This window comes from the organism of the source record quoted next, unplaced genomic scaffold (assembly GCF_019419815.1).
Source record: "Pyrus x bretschneideri cultivar Hongxiangsu unplaced genomic scaffold, Pyrus_bretschneideri_v1 Contig16, whole genome shotgun sequence".
In the NCBI taxonomy this organism is placed as follows: domain Eukaryota; kingdom Viridiplantae; phylum Streptophyta; class Magnoliopsida; order Rosales; family Rosaceae; genus Pyrus; species Pyrus x bretschneideri.
In genome coordinates, this window is record NW_025999457.1 from 3,223,438 (window position 1) to 3,239,803 (window position 16,366).

At 36.9% G+C, this 16,366-nt stretch overlaps 1 protein-coding gene, 1 long non-coding RNA gene and 1 pseudogene across 3 annotated transcripts; 1 reads left to right on the forward strand and 2 right to left on the reverse strand.

The window, feature by feature from the left end:
- Positions 1 to 890: 890 nt before the first annotated feature.
- On the reverse strand, positions 891 to 2,183 carry LOC125475740 (SKP1-like protein 1A). 2 transcript variants are annotated; one of them, XM_048580964.1, is made up of 2 exons: positions 1,751 to 2,183; positions 891 to 1,291 (listed from the first exon to the last, which is right to left on the reverse strand). In XM_048580964.1, the coding sequence occupies exons 1-2, from the start codon at positions 2,012 to 2,014 to the stop codon at positions 1,133 to 1,135; spliced, it is 423 nt and encodes a 140-aa protein (XP_048436921.1). In that variant the 5' UTR covers positions 2,015 to 2,183; the 3' UTR covers positions 891 to 1,132. The 2 variants fall into 2 exon arrangements, with proteins under 2 accessions (XP_048436921.1, XP_048436920.1); XM_048580963.1 differs by having other exon boundaries at positions 1,718 to 2,183.
- A 2,986-nt stretch (positions 2,184 to 5,169) lies between these two features.
- Positions 5,170 to 6,554, forward strand: LOC125475837 (annotated as a pseudogene).
- Positions 6,555 to 13,565: 7,011 nt separating this feature from the next.
- LOC125475846 lies at positions 13,566 to 15,917 on the reverse strand. The gene is made up of 2 exons (XR_007257236.1): positions 15,628 to 15,917; positions 13,566 to 13,942 (listed from the first exon to the last, which is right to left on the reverse strand). It is a non-coding gene; the product is annotated as an uncharacterized LOC125475846 (long non-coding RNA).
- Between the last annotated feature and the right edge of the window lie 449 nt (positions 15,918 to 16,366).

Genomic DNA, 16,366 nt, shown 5'->3' on the forward strand with positions numbered 1-16,366 from the left:
AGTGGGAACTGCGTGTACCCTTTGAATTTCATGAAAAAGAGTATTGGAGTGGGAACCGCGTGTACCCTTTTGACTTTCATGAAAAAGAGTATTGGAGTGGGAACCGCGTGTACCCTCTCTGTTTTAGCTCTGCAGAGGCTTTGAACAAAGGACCTTTCCTTCCCCACATCCTGGAGATGACAGTCACAGCCCTTACCGCATTTCAATTTTATACATGTACTTGTTATTTCATTTCAATGTCATACATCGTTACATTTTATGTCAACTTGACTGTTAAATGATTGCTAATGTGAGTCTAAATTCATGTCATATGAATAAAAAAGTAGTAAACAATACATGGTATCATGTAAAATTTAGTACAAAACTTCGTCAAAACTAATTCTAACTTCATCACGTTCCTCCTCATGCTCAATTCAATTCATCCAATTCTGATTACGAAATAGTAAAACAAGCCACAAGTGATTGTATCTTAAAAACCCGTTTCATAATCATTTTTATGAAAACTTAAGCAAAAATCATAGGAGTTGAGGAATGACAGTCGCAGAGACATAGAAGAAATGTAACAATAAAGGGACACAAGAAAACAGAAAAACCAAAAATCATTCTCATTTGTTTTCACTTCTCCGATATTGTTTTCTTTCTTTGCCTCCCTCTCGTCCCCCATTTTCAGGCTTCCCCTTCCCTATTATTATGTTATCTCTCCGTATCCCAACCACGATCCCTAGCCAAATCTTTGCGAACACTTCTGTGTCTTTCGGAGCTAAGGACTCGAAAATTCACAAAAATTCATGGGCAGAACAACAGTTGCCATCAAATGGTTATCCCCATTCGGCTAGAAAAGGACACGAGGCATACACACCAAGCTTGATTCAAACCACGTGAGAAACAACTTAATGGAAGTAGAAGATTTTGATTCAGAAATAGTACAACTGGCAATGGCATTGACAGTAGTAGAAGAACCACTACCAACATCAGAATCCAACTTTTATCTACAATTCGAAAGGACTTGCAACTCCCGATAAAAGCACTTAAAAACAGAGAATGATAAAGAAGTCAGCTGATTAACTAGAATACATGATAGGTATGCCAACACAAAGTTCCAAGTAAACAGACCATCACCGAGAAACTTCATTCATTCAAATGCCCACGGGTTCTCACGACGAACTTCCTCCTCTTCCTCCTGGGTGAACTCGTCCTTGATGTTGAAGGCCTTTCTGATCTCTTCTGGAGTCTTACACTTGATCTGGCATGTCAGGTCCAAAAGGCTCTTGATGTTCAAGTAGGCTGCAGCCTGTCAATACCAACATCACCATATTAAAAAAACATGATCAATGCCAGTTTCAGCAATCAGCCGCCCTCATAAACAATGAAAGGCAAAAAAAATTCAATACGAATGAAGTTTCAAACAGAAGCACAAGGCAAACTTGAAGTAGAAGCAGAAGCAGAAGCAGAATCAGAACAAGCACAGTAACATCAAAAGCAACAAAATCAACCAATTCAAATGCACAGAAACCACTGAAACAAATCCCTACACAGAAACAAAAGTAAAAAATAATCGAATTGCATCGCATACTAAACCATCATAGAAAACCCTTAAATCAGCAACCCTATCCCTAAAAACAACACAATTGACCCCAAACCCCAAATTCCGAAACCCTAGAATCAAACAAAGCAACTGCGAACAAGAATTAAATCGAAATTCAATATTTTAACATACGTTAATGAGATCAAACAGCGTAGCCTGGTCCACCTTTACGAACGCCTGATCCCAGGCCTCGAGATCGTCCTCGAAGATCTTCTCGTCGGGCTTGGCGGCGTCGACGTGCCTCTTGCAGTACTCGATGACCATGGCCAAGATCTTGCTGGTGACGTTGGCCAAAGGAATACCGTTGTCGGCGTAGCCGTTCTCAATCACGAGCCCAATGGTATGTGACTCCAGCGCCACCGCCTCCTCGACCTCGAACGACTCGCCGTCGGAGCTCTTCAGGGTGATCTTCTTCGACGACGACGACATGGTGACGGTGGTGACGACGACATGGCGACGGTGGTAACGATGGTTTCGAAACGACAACGGTTTTGAAAACTCGAAGGATGTTAGAGAGACAAAGCCAAAGCTCTTGGTTTGTGGTTGTACCGTTGTAGTGACAGACTTTTGACTTCGCGCACGGGAAAAATAAAATAAGAACGAGGAGTGGAGGGGTGAGAGCCATGTGACGCTTTTTACGGAGGAAGTTTCGACACGTGGAGAGGCTCTTACGTGGCTGGTTGCTATTGGATGATATAGTCCTAATATTTTGTTGAAGGGGTAACATAATAAGAGTATTTGTGATCACCATCATTTAATCTCTGAACTATCACTTCAGTGAAAATTAAGTTTTTGTATTATTTTTGGGTAAAATAAATCTCTAAATTCATTAAAAATTGCTAATGTCATCCCACTATTATATTCAAAGTTATTTTATCTAATTTTTCGTCAACTTAAGTCACTTGATACACTTTAAAGTGTAATATCGTTATTTTCTCGCCTATAAGCTCTTAACATTTCATATAGGTTGCTAATCTAACGCTAAATTTACCCTCCAAAGTTAACTTCATACACTATTTTATGTAAAATTACCAATCTACCTTTTAATGTGTATCACATACATGTAACATGACCTAAATTGACGGAAAATTGAATATAGTAGCTTCAAATATAATATTCGGGATGTAATTGGCAGATCTTTATAATTCAAGAACTAATATTTTCTAAAAAAATAGCTTAAAGATCTAATTTTTCACCTAAGTAATAATTTAATGATTAAATTGACAATTCACTCGGAAAAATATAATAAGAACTAGGAGTGGAAGGGATGAGAGCTATGTGACTAAGGATGGGCAACGGTTATGGCGGGTGGTTAACCGCGATTATTTACCCATAACCGTTTATGTTTATACCCGCATAACCGTTTACCCGTTGGGTAAGTGCATAAATGGTTATACCCATACCCATAACCATTTATAAACTGTTAACTATACCTATAACCGTGTACCCATTTAACCATAACCGTTTACCCATTTAACCATAGCCATTCACCCGTTTTTGAACCCATTTATCCTTTTTTTACTCATTTACCCATTTTTCCACCTGTCTACATGTGTTTTTTTAACAACTTGAAAATTACAAAATAACAATTTGTCATAATTTTCGTTTTCTAACAATTAAACACCATGATAAGTACATTTTAGCATGCATTTCCTTATTTTCATTATTTAAGTCCTCATACAATTCCAATAATTGAAATAATAGTTTACGAACGATATTTTTCTACTACACCCAAGCAAGTTTTTAATTATAATCCATATGATTACAAAGTAAAGTTTTTAAAAGCAAAAAGTAGTTATTATCTTAAATACTAGATTATTCAAAGCTTCAAAATATTCCGAAACTAAATACTTTTGAACACTAATGCTTTCAGAAGAGGTTAATTAATTATGTAGCTTTGTGCTTAGGTGTAATGTGTCCCTTAGGGCACGTTTGGTACGTGGGATGGGACAGAACGGAGTGGGACTGACGCATTCCGTACCATGTTTGGTGCGCTAAATTATGTGGAATGCGTTGTCCCACGAACGGGTCATTCCGTTCCGTGGAACACAAAAATCATAAAATCTTAAGACAAAAATACCCCTTAGCTTTTTCAATATTTACACCATCAACAAACCTTAACTATCATTTTCTCTTCTCTGCCATTGTAAACTTCTTCATCCCTACATCTCCCCTTCGCAACCTTTCTCCTCATCCTCTTATCCGTGAACTTCAACTCTGCATCTCTGTTCCAGGTTCGATTTGATTGTGATTGTGTAGCCTCTCGGTTTCTCTTTCCTTGTATTTTGTAGTACTTTTGTTTCTCTCTTGGTTTGGTGTTTGCTATTGCTATTGTTATTGCTTTGAGTATCTAGGAAGGGGAAAAAGCTAGAGTTTCATGGGTGGAGAGAGAAACAGGACAGCAGGGGTGGAAGAGAAAAATGGCTAGGGTCTTTTGTACTAATTTTTTATTTTTATTTATTTGAGGTTTTGTGGTAAGGGAGGTTGCTCTACTGCAACAATAAAAAAATTAAATTTTGTTTCAAGGAGGAGTGAAATGACTCCAATTTTAGGAAGTTTGTGCTTTGGTTTGTCATGAGAAAGAGAGAACATGAAATAGGAGATGAAGATACAAAATCATAAGTTTAATTGTAATTTAAAATTTTTTTATACTGTTAGTGGAGGAACCCATCTGTTGGGTGAAGTGGTAGGTCTAAAAATGGATATCATCCAGTGGAAGAACCCATACGTGGTGTTTATTTTTACACAAGATGGGAAGATGTAAATAGTTGGAGGTTCATACCATTTTCCAAGTTCTTTATTAATGTGAATGTTTATGTTATTCTGATTAGGAACTTAAGTGAATAAATCGTTTTCGAATTTCTAAACAAATAATTGCTTACAAATTCATAAAACTTTCCACCATAGTGAACTCTGATCTGCATCATAAATACATGAACATATTAAAGGGGTAAAAATGCAGGTACTATTTGTTAGCAATAAAGGGTAAGGTTAGCTCCAACTTGGAAATTTCATGGATATATCCAATTCTTAATTTATCATGAGCAATTGTAGAATGCAAAGAAAGACGAGACTTTGTTTCATCTTCATCCATTTTCTTTATAACATGTTTAATGAAGAAATTTTAGAGAGACCAACACAAACATAACACAATCTTGAATGGCAAAGAAACTGGTCAAAGATAATTTAGCAAAATTTTACAATTTGCAACCCCATCCATATGCGAAATCCAAGCATCTTTGTGACTTCTCATTTGTTTGCTTGTTCTGACAGTGATTAAACTATAGATATTAATTAACTTAATTTTTAGGTAATCACAAATTAGAAACTTCATTAATTACATTACAAGCTAATACTGATGTTGCACCTACTGATGCTTTCAGCCTACTGATGCTGCATCAGTGATGATGCACCTACTGATGCTGCATCAACGACACCTACTGATGCCGCACTCAGATTTTCAGTGCATGACAAAGTTGATGTTGCACTTTAAGAATTGCAATTAGGATATGAAGCTCCACTTTGTTTTACCATTTAATCATACACTTGGAATCGACTCCTGCTTATGTTGATGCCCCATTCATTCATGTGTTGTTTTTTTGCATGTGAAGGTATGGATGAATATGAGACTCAATTCTTTGTTCTTTTGAACTTTTGGATTATAATGGCACAAGTCTTTACTATGAATGCACAATTGTTGAGGTATAGACAACAACAAAGGAGACAACGGGAAAGAGCTAGTTTAGAGCAGAGGACATTTGTTAGACTTTATGTTAGGAGAGAGGAAATAAATCGTATCACGCGATTGAGTGATACTAACTGTTTGTGGAAGCTACGAATGGATAGGAATGCATTTGCAGTTTCATGTGATTTACTACAAATTTGTGGTGGGTTGGTAGATGATGGTCATGTTACAATAGAGGAGCAAGTAGCTACTTTTGTTAACATATTAGCCCACCACAATAAAAACAGGTCAATGCAAGTTAGATTCATTAGGTCTGGTGAAACTATTAGTCGATATATTCGCAGAGTATTGTGTGCATTGCTCAATTTGTAAGACGTGTTGTTTGCAAAACCAACCCCTATCCCAGAGGATTGCACAGAATCGAGATGGAAATGCTTCAGGTAAGCATCATAGTAAAATCATTAATAACAAAATTATTTGTACTTGGTAATTAATATAAGTTTTTATTTTGTCTAGGGTTGCTTAGGAGTGCTAGATGGAACATACATAGAGGTTACTGTGCCTGAGGTCGATAGACCAAGATATAGAACAAGGAAGGGTCATATAGCAACTAATGTGTTAGGTGTATGCACACATAACCTCAAATTCGTATATGTGTTATCCGGTTGGGAGGGATCAGCTACTAATTCGACAGTTCTTGGTGACGCTGTTACTAGAGCTAATGGCCTCAAGGTCCTAACCGATAAGATAGACAAGTACCTAGTATTTTCCTTACCTTTGTTGGCCAACAAATAAAATTTATTATCAACTAATATAGGTACATACTATTTGGCTCATTCCGGATATACGAATGGCGAAGGTTTTTTGGCACTGTATAGAGGCACTAGATACTATTTGCAAGAGTGGGAAGACAATTCACATGCACCTAGGAATCATGAAGAATTTTTTAATATGAACCACTCACATGCTAAGAATGTCATTGAGAGATGTTTTGGCATTCGCAAAAGACGTTGAGCTATCTTGCGAAGTCCTTCCTACTATCCAATCAAGATTCAGGAACGAATGATCACCGCATGTAGTTTACTTCATAATTTTATCAGAATGTATATGGTGGTTGATCCTGAGGAAAATGCAAGGCTTGCATTTGATGAATTGTCTATAGGGGAAAATTTACCAGAAGTATTAGCCTACATTGAAACCGTTGAGTCAAGCCAAACATGGACTCAATGGAGGGATGATCTTGCAAGAGAAATATATGATGAGTGGAGAGGAATGAGGGCCTGAAAATTGGTTGACATGGTAGTTGTTGTAATTGTCTTTTATTGTTTGATGACATTTTATTGAGTTAATTGCTGTAATTGTATTTTATTGTTTGAAGACTATTGAGATGTTTGTTTTTTATTGCTCAATTTATTAGCAAGAAGAAAATATTAACAATAAAGTAAAAGACAGAGAATAAACATTTAGCAAAATAACTTGCAGCAAACTGATTGCAATGGCCTTTTCACTTATTTATATTGTAGAATCAAGCATATGAATATAAAAGACAAAAAAACGCTGGTTACAATGGCTTTTTCATTTCTTCGTTTTAGTCCCTTCTTACTTGCCGTAAGTTGTCTTACTAGCTAATACTGATGCTGCACCTATTAATGCTGCATTACTGATGCTTTCAGCCTACTGATGCTGCATTAGTGATGCTGTATATGAAAACCAAAGAGTTACAATACTGCCCAAAACAACTGTGAAAAAAAAAAAACATATATATTGTTCACTGGATTTGCTTTTTAATTGATCATATATATTGTTCACTGGATTACCTTTTCCACTAGGAAGTAATTTATCTTTGTAAAAAGCTGTAGGCATATATTAACTTAATTGCATCATGTTTGCTCCACTAACAATATGTTTCTTTGTTTTACATATGTAATATTATGGTTTCTTTGATAGATTATATGGCCACTTCATGTAATTGGAATGATTGGAATGATCATGATGAGGATGTACTGCTTACCATCCTTGATGAGATGGTAGTTTATGGTGTTAGGTGTCAGACCGGCAGTTTTAAAGCTGGTACATTTGTAATGGTTGCCATTAAGATGAGGGAGATGATTCCGGGCATTAATATAAAGCCAAAGCATATAAAAAACAAGCTGAAGCGTCTCAAAGAAAAGTATTCCTCTACATATGACATGATGAATACCTCTGGATTTGGTTGGGATGATGAAAAAAAAGGTGTTATTGTGGATAGTGACAATGTACTTCAGCTATGGGTGAAGGTACATTTTATTTCTTATTCTTTTTCAATTAGTTGCTTTAAAAGTCATAACTTTGATTTCTTTAGGTTCTTATTGTAGAAACATCCTAATGCATCTTACAAACCAAATAAGCTATTTCCGTTGTATCCATACTTGTGTACGATGTTTGGGAGAGGCCGAGCCACGGGTAGTATGGCTAAATCAGCAGCAGATGCAATCGAGAACATGGGATTGGAAAATGAGAATGGCGATGAGACATTCAAGATGCCTCCGACTTCACCTACCCCATTTCCTTCTATTGGTACATCTAGTGCATTTCAACCTATTAGGAAGAGGAAGAGGAATAAGAATGATGTTGATGCAAATACTGTAGCTGTTATCCATGAAGGTTGGGATAAAGCAGTTACTGAAATGAAGAATTTAGGTGAAAGTTTTACTTTGAGAGAAGCAAAAGCCAAGTTACCTTCTCAGCTTCAGGCCATAGGTCTCCCATATGATCAGGTGCTGAGAATTTCAATGAAACTAGTGAAAGATATTGATATTATGAGTATTTAGTGTACCCTAGATGACTCTCACAAGGCATATTTCATTAAAATGTATATGGATGGCATCTAAGCATTAGGGGGTTTAGTATGATATGAACTACATCAACTTCTGGGGTTTAGTAAGACATTATCTTTCTTTTTGTTTCTTCTGAAGTCAGGACGAATGTTTAATTTGGGATTTCATGTTTAAGTTCCGGATATTTCATGTTTATTGCTTTAGCAAGATAATATCATTAAACTTATATATTTTTCATCCTTGCATGACAACCAATGCCATAGACATCTAATTGTCTCACAGCTCAACTTATAATATACAAATTGTTTGACACAATTTGCATTTCAATGTGATGACGAAGAGATGAAAGTAGATTGTGTCAAAGATTCCAACATAACCATTGCATCAACGGTTGTTCTACCACGCCAACCTCTTCATATGTAATTCATCACATATACATAACCATATACATATTGAGGCTACACTACCATGTGCCAAGTGCCAAGCCAATTGCATGCTCTCACCCTATTATTTTTTTAAATCACATAAAATTAATTGACGTATTATCCCACTAAATTAATTATATGAGCAACAAAGTACAAATACATGTCTCTTGTTTTCTGTTATACACGGTACGAAATATGAACACATCCAAGTATAGTGTACAAAATATATCATAGATAAGCAGCAGCAAGAAGAAGAATAAAAAAAAATGTTTCGTCCCGTCCCAAACATTGTACCAAACAACAGATGGAATAGGGGTAAGTTAGTCATTTTAATGTTTTGGTTCCGTTCCGTCCTGTGCTTACCAAACGCAAAACGGAACAACTCTCTCGTTCTGTCCTGTGCATACCAAACATCACATGGAACCATTATTCAGTCACATCATGTCTCGTCCCATCATGTCTTGTCTGCTTACCAAACGGCCCCTTAATTTACGTGACTTTATGAAGCAACTACATGGGAAATATGTATACTGATATCAAAATGGGATCTGCTTGCACAATATGGTCACGTCATGGGTACATAATCATCTTGCTGTGATTTTGTTATCAGTCAAACTTTATGCTGTAATTTAAAAATATTGAATCGCATGAGTGTTCACACGCAAAAGTATTCATCCTTTGTTAAATTAAATGGAGGGAGAGATGAGCGGGAATGGGGCGTTTGAGACTCTGAGTTTGAAGGGGAGATTGAAAATTTAAGGCTTTTCATTTTTTTAAATTTTACATATATTAAATTAAATGGGTAAATGGATATCCATTATAACTGCGAATAATGTCCATAACTAATAGATACCCGTTATAATCGCGAATAATACTCATAACCGCCCATTTAAATTTCACGGTTAAACGGTTATACTCATAACCGTTTGTTTGTCTAAATGGTTATCCATAACCGTAACCGTGAACTTTAAATGGGCGGGTAACTGTGGTTATACAAACCCATGGATATTTTGCCCATCCTTATATGTGACGTGTTGTATAGAGAAGGTTTTGGACACATGGAGAGGAGTGGCTCTTACGTGGCTGGTTGCCATTGGATGATATGGGAGAGGATCCTCTCCGAACCCAAACCCACCGGATCCTTCGAATCTTTCTTCTTTGAAGGCCAAGTCGGCGTCGTCGACGTTCTCGGAATCGGCGTCGTGCTTCTCCGGAGTTGGCTTCATGATCAAGCTTCTTCTCAAGCTCCCCATGTTTGTATCTTTCTATACGGACTGGTGGTGAATATTGACAGTAACTTTGATGGTGGTACATTTTCCTTTCTTTTTTTTTTTTTTGCAGCATTTAAAGAACAAATGATGATGATGATGTGTGCAGATATCAGAGAGAGAGAGAGAGAGAGACTTGAGTTCTTCATGGTCTTTAACTCGTTGTAAACCATCTGGAAAAGGATCAAAGAAGAAGGATCCAAGGGGCTTGGGTCCGAAGAGGATCCTCTCCCGAATGGTATAGTCCTAATATTTTGTTTTTTTGTTTTTATTGGCTAATGTCCTAATACTTTGTTAAATGGTAATAATAAAATCTCCTATGATCAGTTACCCCTATTGCACAAAAAAGAGTAAAGGGAAGTTGAAAATTTAGATTGAGTGCCAGTTTAAAAGTGTTTTTAAAATGATTGAAAGTTTTTTTTAATGAAAATGTTTTTTTGGATACAATTCTTAGAATAAATAAATAAATTCTGAAAAAGTATTTGAAGTGCTTATTGGAAGAAACTAGTTATGTGCTTCTTAAAAACACTTAAAGTGCTTTTGGAACCCAAAAATATTTATTTAAAAACACTTTCAAACTTTTTAAAAGCACTTCTAAATGAGCCCCAAGCACACAATGGAAGTTGTGGGACCATGATTTTCCAAGTTCAAAATAAGGTTGACCTCAATACTGCTACCTCAAAAGTTCAATCATCAACTTACCAACTCTAGGCAGAGCTGTATCAAACGAAACAGGGTGCTACCATCACTCTACCCTGGGACAATGGGCGGAGTTCTAGCGACTCCATTGGATGACCTTGCTTGTTCCACAAGATATGCAATCTGATATGGATATAGACACAATCTAGGGACAAATATGAGTCGCAAGTAATCACACTCCTAAGAGAATCCAATATCTACTTACTAAATATCCTCTAACGAGGATTCTATCCTAAAAAATTCTCTCCCACGGTATAAACACACCCATCTAGGGCTTATTTACAGTAACGCAATCTATACACTTGAATTATTTGGCCCACTGCTTGAGTCTAAAGATCATTCACTAACTTGACCGTCAGAAAGCCTTTGACCAGCACACCTTAAGCTTAAGATTTGCTTACAGTTGTCTTATTGTTTTGCAGTTTGCTAAAGTTACACGGATTTGTATTCAACCACCCACTCGTGGAGGTGCGGATATTTAGTTCCAACAAAAGTGATATGCTTTATGTTTGTATCAAAGTCTAATATAATAACAATAACAAAGTCGTATTCTATTAAGCGGGGTCGGTAGTATAAATCCTAGAACACCACTGCATCTAGTTTTGTGTCATGTTTTCATTAAATCCAAGTACTCCAAGTCTTTCTTAGTGTCTCTTTCCAAGTCTTCCTAGATCTTTCGCTACCCATTTGGACCTGATCCTCTATCTCATAATCACATCTTCTAACTAGAGCATCGATAAGAATATAGGAAATTCAGAGAGAATAGGATAGGAAATGAATGAGAGGAGCATACTTATACTGGTAGTGGAGGTGATGGGGACCACACAGTTTTGTGTCGATGGTAGTGTCAGTTGAATTATTTCTTTGACGAAAAAAAGTAGTATGGTTACTAACCTAAATAGGAGTAAAAAACTAAAGTTATGCGGTGATCTACGGTGAAATTATATAATGATTAAATATTTGAAATATCTCATATTGTCTTGTACCGTTAAAATTCTAAACAATTGATCACCCTGGTCAATGCTTACTCTTAGGTTTAGTGGCTCATTCTGTCACATCCCAGTCTCGACTCTGCCGTAGCAGGATATTGTTTGTTTTGGGCCCTGGCCACGCCCTTATGGTTTTGTTGCTGTGAACTCACACGAGAACTTCCCAATGAGTCACCCATCCTGGGATCGCTCTCTTCCGAACTCGCTTAACTTTAGAGTTCTGATAGAATCTGAAGCCAGTGAGTTCCCAAAAAGCCTCGTGCTATATGGAGGTGGGCATGTATATATGAGGCACATCACCCCCTCTCCGTTGGTTGATGTGGGATGTTACAATCCACCCCCTTAGGGGCCCGACATCCTAGTCGGCACACTTTCGCACCACACGGTAGAGTGGCTCTGATACCATTATGTCACATCCCAGTCTCAACTCCGTCGTAGCATGATACTGTCCACTTTGGGCCTCAACTACACCCTCACGATTTTGTTTCTGGGAACTCACACAAGAACTTCCCAGTGGGTCACCCATCCTAGGATTGCTCTCGTCCAAACTCGCTTAACTTCGGAGTTCCGATAGAATCCAAAGCCAATGAGTTCCCAAAAGGCATCGTGCTATATGGAGGTGGGCATGTACATATAAAGCACATTACCCTTTCTCCGTTGGTCGATGTGGGATGTTACACATTCCGATTGGGCAGTTTACTTTGACTGAAGCCGATTGATTGGCTGTTTTAATAGCTCTATGTGAAAGCCACGCGATGACTATGTTAAGGGCCGCAAGGAACCAATATTATAAGACATTTGATGCTTTTTCTTTTGGTTCCCATCACCAAGAAGAGAAAAAGAAAGGCAAGCTATGACTTTCGGTTCCTAAAAAACAATGGCAGGCAAAAAACAGAATTATAAGGCATTGGATGCTTTTCTTTTGGTTCCCATTAGCAAAGAGAAAAATAAAGGTTTTGGGCAATTACACATTCAAGATATTGGTGCTACAATTTTTGGCTTTTGGGAGAGACAAAATTATGTATTTTTATCTTCTCTATTTATATTTTGTTTGAATGAGAACTATTGGGTGTATCTGGGATTTGGGGTTTGAGAGTTAAAACTCTATTTGTGATCTCCATTGGTTATTAGTAAAATTTCCTTGCCGTCTTTGCACGGAATATAGACTTATGTCAAATTAGTATAAATCTTTTGTCACTTTGAATTGTTTATTTTGTCCAATTTTTCTGTATTAATTTATTAGTTTCACATTTGACGCTTTTAAACAACACTAACTACTAAAAGAATGAGCTAAACCATTTAATCAAATTAAACTACAAGTTTACCGCACAAAACTGCTCATATTGGTTTCATTTGATTGATTTGAATGTTTCATCACATAGTATAAAGATAAACTTCAATTAAAGGGAAGAACAAGTACTAATTAAGTGAGAACATCAACAACTAAATATTGGCATCCAATATCAAGCTAAAGCTAAGTTGGAAGGAGTAGGATTCTTTCCCTTTTTCTCTCCTCCCCTTCCTTCCCCTCCTATTTTAACAGTCACGGTTAAGCCACGTCAACATCTATATTAATTTGTTATAGAAAGAGAATGACAAAATAGAAAATGTGAGAGGAGGGGATGGAAGGGGATAGAAAGAGAAGGAAGCAAGAATCATAGTCCAACAAAAGAAAACCCCAAAAACCAGTGTGAATAGCCAACATTCTACATGCTCCTACTCTTGCTCCTAAGTTGGACCAAAAATAATTATTCTTTCTATGGGGCCTCCATTCATTCAATTGTTCCTTCCTTTTCTTCTTATCTTTTTTGGAACGTCAAGTATCTGGATGCTTTCCGACTACTTGCTTGGTAAGACTCTAGAGATTTATGACTTGTGGGATTCAACCAAATGACGGTGTTTACATTCTGCCATACTGTTTGAAATTTTCTAAAGAAGATTTGAAATTTTTGTTTATATATTCTCCTCCACCATCCGTTTGAAAAGTTTGAGTTTTCCGTTGAAATTTATTCTCCCTTCAGTTTTAAATTTGATAAATGTTGAGAACACATCATATTTGAGATTTAAAGGATATAATCATGTATAGTGCGAATAATCATAAATAAAAATCACATAATATCGAAAACCAGAAATTGACAGAGTTGGTGACGTCCATACATCAAAATGAATAAGTTGTAAAGGAAAATGAGAAATGGAATTTGATGGTAAAAATGGCAATTTCTTACTTTTGCCCAAAGGGTATGAATGACATATAGAATTGAAATGGTGCCTAGTAAGAGGCACTTTACTACTGGAAACTAAATGCTTTAAAATAAATGATGATGGATGACCAAGTCTGGAGTGCCAAATGCGATCATCGACCCTAACTCCCATGCATTAAAACAGTTCATGTCTTTTATTTGAATTAAAACTTGCATAATGATAAACACCAGTGTTACTCCGGCCTGATAAAAGGGTCTTTCCCAAGCGGATATCCTGAACACGAAAAAAATTAGGATGAAGGACAAAGAAACAGTCATTGTCAGAAGAAAACTAATTGATGGATAAAATATTTTGGGAAGAATCAGGATAATATAAAGTATTAGAAAGAGTATAGGATCCATTGGGAGAATGAATGTAGGATGTTCCTATGTGAAAGATGTGCAAACCTTGACCACTATTAACTTGATATGTGCATGTGTACTCATGTGCATTGGTAAGTTGGCCAGGATCATTAGTAATGTGAGTGTTGGCTCTAGAGTCCAGAAGCCAGGTTGTTGGAGCATTAGACGCAGGAGATACACGGCTAGACTACGTAGCAAAGGTCATGAGCCAAGCACTAGGAACACGACCTTCATAAGAAGTATTCATTCGATTGTAACAATCAATGGCAGAATGCCCATTGCAATGGCAAATTTAACAGTGGAGAGGAGGTCGATCAGTAGAAGAATGCCCAGCACCGAGAAGACCATCATTAGAACGACCTTGAGCAGAACCAGCAGCAACATGAGGGGGTGGCTGATGACCACTGTGAGGAGCACCTCGTCCTCCTCCATGGGAAAAACCAGCAGAGGTAAGGACCCTGCGTCCACGATTAGCAACCATGGCAGTCATGGCAGGAACGGAAGTGTTGCCAGACAAAGTGAAGGTGAGATGGCGTGTTTCAGCGCTGAGTATGAGAGCTTCCAAAGTAGCATAAGAAATAGGAGTCTCTAGGGCTTGTATGGAGGCCACAGTGTTCTCATACCAAGGACGAACATTATTCAGGATTATAGCAATAAGGTCAGAATCAACCATGGGAAAGCCAGATAAAGCCAACTAATTAGCCAAGGTATTTATTTTGTTCAAATAATCAGCAATATGGAGATCGCCGCGACAGAGATTAAGAAGTTCCCTACGAAGTTGAATAATACAATTGCGAGAAGAGAGTGCATACCTGTCCTGTAAAGCTTTCTAGGCCTCAGCAGCACTAATGCATTTGACGACAACATGCATAACAGACGGGGAAAGAAAACTAGTGAGCCATGAAAGAACCATCTGATCTTCCTGGATCCATGGTTCGTAGAGCAAGTTGATGTTGTCAGTAAGCTAAATTTCATCATCCAGAAGGAATGTAGGAGGACAGTGAGAGATTCCATCTACGAAGGGCATCAGACTCCAGCTTCGAAGTAATGGAACAAACTAGGCACGCCACAACGGATAATTGTTACAATTAAGTTTCATAGGAAGAAAGGCAGAAACATTGAGAAGGGCAACGGAAGAAGCCATTGTTATTTGAGAGAGGTATGTCGTGAGACTAGAAGAAGGATGATACCATATAGGAATTGTGCTCGATACCGAGCTTGTATTACTTCAACATGTATATAGAGCTTTACAAGATTGAGTTTGAGTGAAGAACAAACTCTTCAAAACAAACTAAAAGATAATTATAGAAAATACAGAAGCACAATATTATCATACAATCTGTTTTGAATACAAAATATTCAAACAGTTGGAGATTTGGATGAACCGATTCCATCATTATCACTTGTGGTTGTTGTGGCGGGAACTGAGGTTTTCAAAGTTGATTTATCAAGCATATCCAAATTTTCAAAAAAAATTCAAAAATCAAACAAAAATTACAAAATTCAATTGGAAAAATTGCAAGGAAATTGAACTGGGAATTGGGCAAAGAAACATACCATAGTTCACCAGTAGCTTAGGAGTACAACATGCAAGTCTAAGCGTCTCAATTTTCAGAGAAATTGACTGCAATGCGGGAGCTTTTAGGGGAATTCGAAGCGAGAAAGTGAGGGAATTAGGGTTTCGAATGGACCAACTTTCTGTCGGGCAATACGGAATCATTTTTTTTTTTTTTTTCAACAAATTGTCAGGAAATCTGGCAATCTGTCAATCAGAACAACTGAAAAGATGTAGGGAAAATCTAAAAAAAAAGGTGAAAACATAAGAAAAACTGACTTGAAGTACTTTCTATATTTAAATTCGGTAGAGGAAATAAGAGATACCATATTTTGTGAATATATATATATAAGGAAAAAGTGTGTAAGGCCATCTCCAACTAAGAAATCTAAAATTTTTAGTCTAAAAATTTTAAGTTTTAATTTAGAAACAGTTTTTCTACTCCAACCTCTTTTGAGTTAAATATTTAGTCTCAAATTATTAAAAAAACGAATTTAGAGTAATTTTTTTAAAGTAACTTTAAAAAAGAATTATTTAGACTATCCTAATTTAATTTTGTGAACATTTTAACCAAAAAATATTTAGATTCCGATAAATATTGAAAAATCACTAAATCGACACCATGAAACTCATAAAACACTGTGAAAGAAAATAAAAGACATGATAGAGGGTGGGACCTGCCTCTTTAATGCCTCCAGGTGTTTAGGCGTGAGGCGCGTTTCCCGTGGGATGCTAGGCAAA

Bases quoted from the DNA above. Each gene is read 5' to 3' on its own strand.
- LOC125475740 (XM_048580963.1), bottom strand. From the start codon at position 2,014: ATGTCGTCGTCGTCGAAGAAGATCACCCTGAAGAGCTCCGACGGCGAG. The intron at 1,292-1,717 runs GTATGTTAAAAT...TGGTATTGACAG, and splicing joins CGCTGTTTGATCTCATTAAC to GCTGCAGCCTACTTGAACAT.